At 46.2% G+C, this 10,081-nt stretch overlaps 1 protein-coding gene across 1 annotated transcript in view; it reads right to left on the reverse strand.

Annotated features, from left to right (window-relative positions):
* The window catches only part of zfhx3b (zinc finger homeobox 3b), a gene marked incomplete at its 5' end in the record, with an annotated part of 84,986 nt that extends 75,523 nt beyond the window's left edge, over positions 1-9,463 (reverse strand). The window contains 3 exons of the mRNA XM_079216990.1: positions 3,415-3,911; positions 6,260-6,839; positions 6,992-9,463. Of these exons, the coding sequence (XP_079073116.1) occupies positions 3,415-3,911; positions 6,260-6,839; positions 6,992-9,463 (3,549 nt within the window). The remainder of the gene's footprint in view (positions 1-3,414; positions 3,912-6,259; positions 6,840-6,991) is intronic.
* Positions 9,464-10,081: the final 618 nt, after the last annotated feature.

A 10,081-nucleotide genomic window follows, 5' to 3' on the forward strand; every position in this document is an offset into this window, starting at 1 on the left:
CGGATGTGACTGAGTTTATGTATGGTGGAGAGAGAGAGAGAGATAGGTGAGAAGTTTGTATAGTTATGTGTGTGCTCAATAGAGCGGGACCAAGACAGAGGGAGGGGTGTCAAGACTTCCTTGGTTAAAGATTCCCCATCTGATAGTGACGGCACTTTCTCCCTTTCTATCCATGGCCAAGCGGCATCTGGAGTGGATTTTGTGCTAGCAGACACCGAGGAACATGATTACATTCGGCTAACTGTGCTCTAAACTGATTATGCATGTGCCAAGCTAATGGACTACATTTGCAAGAGGAAAAATAACATCCAATCAATCTCAATTACCGCCGGTTGCACCGGCCCTCGAGACAAAGAAGGTAGCCAGCTAACTCCCCATGCTCCTCCCCTTTCCCCCCACCCTTGACTGGAAGCTGAGGCCTGTGGCTGGACTTGGTTAGGTCCTACCCTTTCTGTCTGGCCAGAACAGCCAGGGCCTGGGAGCTGGATTAGCTCCACTCATCTCACCTCCACACTAACACATAGCCAAGCCCTGAGGCCTTCTGCTGCTGGTATAAGGGCTATCATATTCACTCACAGTATTACATACGGGCTAACTGTAAAATGAGAATGGAAGCCGGGTTTGTTCAAGAAGAAGAGAGAATCTCAGCGGAGAGCTTCATATTCTAAAAACATACAGTATACAAACTAACTTTTGGGCTACAACAGGACTTATCTATTTGTGCTTAGGAGTGACCATTCTTGGAGCGGATGGGTGGCCATCATGCTGTCACCAGAGCCACAATAAACCTGATGGTCCATTGGAATAAGAGAAAGTGAAAGTTAGCTCAAGAGCAAAGGGATCTGTTGGAAGGACACACAGCGCTCAGGAAGGGTATGTCTCAGCTGAGAACACAGCACACAAGGGAAGACGGCATCACCCTCCTTCCCTCCCTCCCACTGTGTGGTGGTCCGTGTGGCCAGGATGACTGGCAGGATTTTTCTGCGGTCTTTTGGAACATTCCAATAGTTGGGGTGGTGGGGGAGATATTTTTAGAAAGACCTAATATGGGCCGCATACCACAGACTCTCAAATTATCCCATCCAGCTTAGCCCTCAGTTTAAACCTTCCTTTTTAATTCCAGTAATTACAGGCTCCAATTTATATGGAGCTATGCACACAAAGGGCCTGTTTAATGCAAACCAGTTTGATTTGGGTGAAGTGTCCCAAGCATCTCCCACATCATACAGCCTGTTTATGCTGACTTGATGATTTATTTTCTACCCAAAAAGGTTAAAAACGGTGCTATTTGCATCGGATTTCTTTTGGGAAGAATAAATGAATGGTGATTTTCCTTTTTTCATCTTTGCATAATATACCAAGTTGGGTTTACAGGCTTGTGGGGCACTGTGGGTTTCAGCCTGTCAGTATCGCTACCAGGCTAGTAAATCAAATGCAGTATGACGACTGTGACATTGTCAAGTAGGGAGCCTTTCCTGCCAAAGAGGCATCACAACCATGTACTTGTTGTCCGCTAATCACATTTGTGAGTCATAAAGTATTGTAATAATTCTTGTCAACTCCAATATCTCTGTTTTTGACTTCTGTCTGGAAGGAGAGTTTATGAGGATTGCAGTTTTCTCGGGATGGGAGAGCAGGTAATTTCTGGACAAATGCACACACTCTTACCCAGAAGATCAATTGGTTTTAAGAAATATGGAGCCATCTTAAGAGGCTTAAGTCATAAAAAATGATCATGCCTGGATGTGTTGTACATATTTAATCCCCCACAGTCTGAGCTGCAGTATGACATATGTCCCTTCTCTCTTAAAAACTTGTGTGAAAAGAGAGACGAAAGGAGAAAAAAAACATGTTTCTCTTCAGCCTTTTGGGCTTACAGCAAAGTGGAAGCATAATGTACTATAAAATGTATCCTATTCTGAGAGACAAAAAAAAGTCTCTCTCTCCAAAAGGTGTGAGGAAGAGAGAGACAGAGAGTATGCCAGAGCCTATCTATTTTGGTCTAATGTGATACTGTCATTGGAATGTGGACCAGTAAGTCCAGCAGCAAAGGCCAGGAGAGGATGACCATGGGCTGAAAAAAACAAGGATAACTGGCTATGCTTTTCTGCTGTCTCACAACTGACTCAACACATTCGCAGATTATGTTGCATATTTGCATTTCTATACATCTATAAATACCCTGTACATTTAAAAATGTTCCTGCAGTGCTCCTGCTTGTCCTGGTGCAAACCGCATAGTCTCCACTCAACACCCTATGTGTCCCCTGGCCCCATTAACCTCTGTACTAGGAGCTCTATGTCACACCTTCACCTCTAACACTTTCTCTCACACTGTGATTCCAGTACCAAGGCTTTGTGGACAGGAAACATGTCTGTTATGCCAGTGGTTCTGAGGATCCGCTCATAATCCTGGAAAATTTTCAAATACACACCCTCTTGAGGGAGTTAAAATGGACCACTTCACCTTAGATTTTAATGTGATTAAAAACATCACGCTGCCTTTTGTGTCTCCTTTCTAAAAGACGTCAGACTATAAAATACTAAGATACCAAAAAGGTGTCAAACAATATTTGTTTAAATACTTTTCCTGTTTACTTTTTAAGTGTTTTACACATAAAAAGAAAGTAGAAGTTGCCTTCCAAATAAAGGCAAAATCTACGAGGAGACAGTGCACATTACAGTATTGTTTGTTAGATTGTGTTGATGTGTATGTAGTGTCGGCCTATAGACACAGAGTGTATGCTGTCACTGTTTGTAAGTGTTTTGTTGTATGTGTTGTATGTGTGTGCATGTGCAGCTCTGCCAGTTTGGGTTAAGCGCAGAGTGGCCAAAGCCGCAGACACACAGGATAGATACCTAAGTGGAATCAGGCCTGTTAGATTTATGGCCATTTGTTCGGAGAGTGTTCATCCATTGGCTATTATGGAATGATTAGAGGAGAAGGTGAAGCTCCAAGTCCAGCAAAAATCAATACGGCTGTCGAGAACGATTCAGCCTTTCCCGCTCCGAGGAGTATTAGCACCAAACCTCTGTCTCCTTACACTTCTTCATTCGTCTCCTACTGATTCACCCCTAAGCCTCCAAACCAGCTTCACCTGCCATGTTCTCCTCATGGCAGCACTTTGACCCTGCCTCTATGTGACAGCTTTGAAGGCAAGAGTTACACAACAAAGCCATCATTCATGCCCTGGAAAAGCTCCTAATTTAGTGGTGTGGCCTACTATTACTACAACAGTTACGTGTTTTGTGAAAGGATATTAAGTTAGCGGCCAGAAGATTAAGGACACATTTTGCCATTGGGTAATAAATCCTCCCAAATATGACACAAACACACTTCTCCTGGAAATATTATGAAAATGGTCATGACAAGGTTGAGTGGTGGCTGTGAGAAAGGAGCTTGAGGAACACAAACCTTGTAGAGTTTGAGGCTTGCCTCATGGCGGGTATTGACCGTGTGCATCCTCAGCTTCTCCAGGCTGTTGGTGTAGTAGTCGCAGGCATTGCACTTCAGGTGCACCGGGTTGCCTATGGCCACACATTTCAGGCGCCATTCGTTGCCTTTGCCCCCTTCTTTAATGTGGGCCACAAGCTGGTACTTTTGCACATGCTTGTCTGTCTTGCAGTGTAGCTGGAAGTTGGCCTTAAGCTGTGTGGTGTAGTGGCACAACTTGCACTGGTGAGAGTCGCCCACCACAGCGCGCCACTCCTCCTCCGGTAGGCTGCGTTCAGCTCCCATATGCATACCAAGCACATCCAGGTTGTCAGTGGTGAAGCGGTTGCATACGGCGCACTGAAAGAGCTTGAGGGAGGGGTCGCTGGTTTGTGATAGACTTTCTCCAAGGGTCATCAGTTCTTCGGACACCAACTGCCCACCGCCCAGCCGCACGTCCATAGGGATCTCTCCACCTACTACAATGTGCGTGGAACACAAAGAGACAAAAGACAGAGGAAAAGAGGAAAGAAAGGTATTTAGATGGCTGCATACACACACTTATAATTGTGTTAGACATATTCAAAGCTTACAGTCTAAATCAGAGCTCTCTTTACTTTAATTTTACGAAAGGAAGTCATAGCTTGTGCCACTCTCATAGCTAAAACATCTCTGTTAAACTTTGAAAAAAACACGCTCTGTTGGTCGGTATGATATTGCATGGAGGATAATGTGCATGTATGTGTTTATGGACCTATAGCTATCCTAGCTTTGAGTTGAGAAAGAACAAAGCCTGGACTTTATCAAAACCCAGAGACCAAAACCTCACACTGCCAGATAATGAACGCACATATTGCCCTGTTTGGGCAGGTACACTTTCATGGCCTGCCTGTAAATCAACTCGAGAGGCCATGAGCGCCACAGAAAAAGCAAGTTATTTTATCATTACTGAAGAACTAAGGAGTTCCCAAGCACACATTACTGTAAATCAAATTCATCGCCCTTGTTCACTGAATAATAATATTAAAATATCCTTCTCTGCTTGAATTCTTTTGCTTCTTTCGTTCTGGATTGCCTCTAAATCAATATAGACACCTAACAGATTAATTCTGCTTCGTACGATGAAGAGGGGGAAAAAAGGCAAGCACATATCCTATGACACCAACCACAGAACTGATGTCTATACAGTCTTGGAAGGCTAAAAAAAAATATATATGAGGTAAGAGCAACCAGAGTTTTTGCCTTTGTTTGCTGATCTTTAATCGTTCAATGCCCAGCCTGAGCATGCTGGCTTGACCCTGCCTGGCTTTACACTAAATTAATTCCAGCAGCTCCTTTTTATTTATTGCTGCAGTATGCAGCCTGCTCTTGGACTTTTATCCATTACCTGAGTTTTTATAGGAGAGGGAGACCTTTGAAAAGCCCTCTGAAATCACTCACAGACCAAGCTCCCCAGTCATGGCTTCTTAAACTCTCGCTCGCTTAGAGGTACACACATGCCCAGTCGCTATCCCTGTTCTGTCTTCTCCTGCACCTTGCATCTCTCCTTTCTACCTGGCTCTCACGCTCCATTACTATGCAGATTCATAACCTTTAACCACCTGGCCTGAGATCTCCTTATGATGGCATAATCATTCAAGAGGTTTACTGAACCCTGTGTATCATACTGTAGAATTATTATCAGAGTGTTTATGTACGATAGCTTTAAGAGTTTCTTAAAGTGTGACCAAGGATGACACCACTGTCGTTTATGGGCCCAGACTGTGTCATCATTGCCTCCCTTGTAACATGCGTATTACACCTCACAAAAACATGAACCAGATGGCAGAAGAGGGGAAACAAAATTAGTCACAGCAATCAATTTTTGTTTGTGTCTTTGAACTGGCGACAGTTGTAGACAAGTCTGTACAAACTGTGGGGTTGTAACTGGTCCGACAAATACTCTGTTATGCTGCTGAATTACGCATGCTGAGCCCTCTAACCTCCCGTCTTTGACCAAGATCAAATTTATAGCTGCAATTACAAAGTTGGAAAAAGTGGAGAACTCCAGTGGTGAAGTTCAGCAACAGTTTGGGAATAATGACTGAGGCTGGCTGCTTGAGGGGGAGGGCAGGGAGTAGAGAAAATAGATGTTTTGCTCCAAAACTCACCTTTTCTGAGCAAAAGTGGGTATCGCAGATTGAACTTTGAAATTCTGTTATAATCAAGTCAATACAGTGTCACTTAGATGTCCTGTTAAGGAAAAACAAAGTGCCTCTGGGCTTCTGTGTGCTACTTGGCACATACATGTATATAGCTGAAGGTACAGATAGTTTATTTGTAGATGGAATTAACTGGTAGACTGGTCTTGTGCACAAGAAGGTTTATCTATGGATGTAAGATTAAGGCATTGAGCATAGGAATACTGTCGTGAGGACTATTTTCATGTACACTATCAGTAAGAAAATATGGAGAGGGTCTGGGGTAAGCCCCCTGCTGTTATCTTTCTTTCATCTCTTCCTCTTCTTTTAGTAACCCCTCTGCTTGTAAAATGTGAGAATTATGTCAAGCTCACTAGGGCAGGCATACATTAGGGCATGAGAAAGCAAGGCAGGGCAAAAGTAAAAAGTGGTGGTAAATTCCCAAGTATATGTAGCAGTGGAGACGGGCAATATGAGTATATTACTGCTCATCATTTTGTGTGTGAATGACATTAATGTTCTGTTCTCCAGTAAAATGATGCATTTGGAATAAAGACCAAACAAAAGAAACATCTCTAAACTGAACTTGGGGATTTTGTGGCAACTAGTGGCATTTCTGAGAGCAAGAGAGGCAGAATGGGTCTCACCAAGTGCAGGGGCTAGGGCAGCCATGTTGGGATCCAGGTGAAAGCTCCCCATCAGGAACTGGGCCTCGGCTCCAGCTGGGTCTATCTTGAGGCCTGGTGGAAGGCTCATATTCTGGGTCAGGTAATATTGATAAAGCTCAGCCTCAGAGGGAGAAGGCATGGCTCCCAAGCCAAGCCGGCCATGCTGCATCTGAGTCACATTCTGCTGGAGTAGCATCATGTTGTGCATGTGCTTCTCGCTGGTCATGTGGATACGCAGGTTCCGTGCCACATTGGTCTCGTAGTCACATACCTCACACCGCCAAGTAGGTTTGCTCTTAGGCTTGGTTGGGGAGGGAGCCCCACACGGTCCAGCCATATGGGTGGAGGACTGTGTAGGATGGTGGTGGGGAGGGTGATGGCTACTGGCCTGGGTCACTGAGGGAACAGCCACCACTCCTCCTGGGTTATGTCCAAACACCTGCTCCTGCGCAGAGCAAATGGTGCCTCCATTCTGCAGCGTCTGCATGTTGTTTAGGTGCTTGTCCGACTGCATGTGGATGCTTAGGTTGCCCTTAGTGGTGGTCGAGTAGTTACACACCTAGAATATAAAGGACATTTTCTCTTGAACTGCATTAAAGTGACACATATGTTACTTTACAATATCATACTACATCATATTGCATCTTACAAAAGCCTAAAGGGCCCAACAACACAACACAGAAGCATTGCCAAATCTTTTTTGCTACATACCTCACACCGGAAGGGCTTGTAGCCACAGGTATAGCTTTCTCCACGAGCCAGACGAGGGTGGCTCTGTCCACTGGTGCAGTACGAACAGGTGCCCCCAGAGTCTGGGTGCTTCTCTTTCATGTGGGCCTCTAACGTCTGCTGGTACTTGTAATGCCAGTTGCATTTCGGACACTTGAGTGTCTTGCATGAATTGCGTGAATGCATCATGGTCATGTGACCACCCAAGGAGCGTGAGGAACCCAGAACGGTGTCACATTTAGGGCATTCTACCCCACTTCCTCCGCTGCCACCAGGCCCATGGTTCTGTGAACACTCGCCCATCCCAGTAAAATCACAAGAACCTCCTGGAAAGAGGTGGGAGTGGCTATGAGATGAAGGGTGGAGGTGATGAAGATGGTGGTGCATGTGGTGATGGTGCAGAAGGGCTCCATTTTCCTCCTCTCCCTCTGCGGGGTAATCATTTGGTTCTGGAGCTGTGGCACTATCTCGATTGGCACTTTCATCAGCAGCAGCATTGGAGGATAGAGGTGAGGAGGAAGGGCCAACAGTGTCATCCTCGCTCCTTCTGACGGCAGCTGCCGCCATTGCTGCAGGAACAGTGAGTCCCTGGCAGTTAAAGCTCAGAGGGAGATCTGATGTCCTCCCCCCACCATCTACAGCTGAACCCTCTTTCTTGACAGAGGAGAAAGTGGAAGCAGGGTCTTTGCTGTTGAGTGCGGAACTGACCGCAGAGGTGCAGGCAGAAGGCTGGAGATCGCTACTAGGCATTAATAAAGGAGATTTGGAAATGCTTTGGTTTGAGACAGCTGGTTCCCCTGCTTCACCCCCGCCACTGCTACTGTTACCACCACAGGCCACTGCAGAGCTTCCTGCCTCTACCTCGTCTTCCTCCCCCCCTAATAACAGTTCCTCTTCTTCTGAGCCCCCCATCTGGCCTGATAGGTGCGCCTTGTTTTCATGTTCCTCAGTGTCCCCATCCTCTCCCTTGCATGCCAACTCTTTCCCTGCAGACTCCTCTGTTCTCCCTCCCTGTTTGGGTAGAGCACTGGAGTCTTTGGCAGAGCCTGGGGATGAGGTAAGAGTGGATGCTTTGGGAATGCTCAGCCCTCCAATAGAGAGGGCTGAGCTTAGCGGGGTTTGTTGCTGTTGGTGGAGGCCAGAGTCAGAGTCTTTGTTGAGGAGGCTTTCGCTGCCTCTGCTGCTGCTTCCAGGCTCCAGATGAAGACCACTAAAAGTGCCATAGAAGCTCTGACCAGAGTTAATGGGATGCATTGTAGGTGACAGAGGAGTGCTCTTATTTTTTGGTTCCAGGAAACTGATGAGGGGTTCTTTGTCCTTCCCAATGCCCTGGATGATGGCAGATGCCTGCTTGTCCCCTAGCAGCTGCCGCTCGTCCTCACACAGTGTCATGCGGTGATCATGGACGGCATGAGTTGCAAAGGAACGCACAAAGCCAAAGGACAGCTTGCAGATAAAACACATGAGAATGGGCTTACCCTTGCCATATAGAGCTAGCCCATCAAATTTGGAGAAATCCACGTTGTTGGGAACATCTTTGGATACACAGGACTTCTTGGCAGACCCATCGCTGTTCAGATAATCCTTGTTGCTTTTGTGCCGCACATCAAAGACACGGAAACTGTGCAGGACAGGGCTGAGGCCTGCCATGGTTGAGGTATTGGGGAAACCTTGGTCTGAATTGCCAAACCACTTCCTGAAGGACGAGGCTATGTGGAACGTGTTGATTATGTGCGGGTAGACTGAGGATGAAGTCCCAGCAGGTTCCCCCGGTTTTCCACCACTGGTGAGAGAGTTTGTGGGAAGCAGGCCGGGTACCATGCCCCCACCACTTTGGATCAACTGACTGAGACTCTCGACAACGTAGGCCGAGCCATCAGGCTGGTAGACTATCTCTCCAGCCAGGTTCTCCACATCACTACTCTCCTCTTCCTCTTCCTCCTCTCCTTCCTCACTTCCACTCTCATGTGCTCCCTGCTGGCGTATGGGCTGATGTCGCAAAAGAGTGGGCATGCCCCCTCCCACTGAAGCCATTGGCACCCCAGGGAAGGGTTGAAGACTGGGGAAACAGCTGTCAATCTCCATTTCATCTAAATCCTCAGCTTCTTCCTCTTCTCCACAGCTTATTCCTTCTTGCTCTTCTTCCTCAAGACCTTCTCTTCTGGGATGCAGCTGGCCTGTGGCAGAGCTATCACGGTGGGCCTGGGGTGATGTTCGTTTTGGCTGCTGCTGCTGGGACTGCAGTTCTCTCACCCCGTCATGAGGTGCACTAGGATTTTGGGGTTGAGAAGGGTAGGGAGCAGAGAGAGACAGGGGGTCCAAGGACGGTGCCTGGTTGGTGCAAGGGACCTGTGAACTAGAGTGATCGTTCCAGGGCTGTGGTGGTTGTTGCTGCTGGGAGGAGCCGAGCCCATCGTCTGTCCCAGAAACCACAGGAGACTCACAGCTGTCCATGCTGATGCCTACATGAGGCGTTCATTGCATCCAGGCCTGCAGAAACACAAATTGGGTGAGATTAGAGGTTACTGTTGCATGTTAGGGGTCAAATGTAAACATAGACACGTACAGATAAGCGCACACAACGTGTCAATTACCATGTCAATTTTGAAAACCTAAATGTTTATATTTTCCAAATTATAACTATGCTCATTCAGAAAAGATCAGATAGAGAAAATATGAAAGAGACACTATGTATAGGAACCACATAAGAAGAAAATCAAACGTATGTTGCATTGGGTGAGAGACAAAAGTCTGAGATATAATTGGAAAAATGACACCATGCTCATTACGCTAGATTAGGTACTTTAACACAATACCTGAGACAAGCACTAATAAGCCGTTCATGATTCATCTTCCTGCCATATCAAGAAGCTACCATCTTTTATCTTCACCTTCCAAACAACACCCCCAATCTTATAGTCTGCAAATCCTACATCCGTTTTTAATTAACTTGCAGTCAGAAAAAAAAAAGAAACAGGCAAACTTAATTGATCAAATAGATTCCTCGTGAGATAATTAGACACTGAGAAGCCACCCATCAGCCCATTGTGCATTTACATAACTGGAAAAAGG

Source organism: Taurulus bubalis, assembly GCF_910589615.1.
Source record: "Taurulus bubalis genome assembly, chromosome: 4".
In the NCBI taxonomy this organism is placed as follows: Eukaryota; Metazoa; Chordata; class Actinopteri; order Perciformes; family Cottidae; genus Taurulus; species Taurulus bubalis.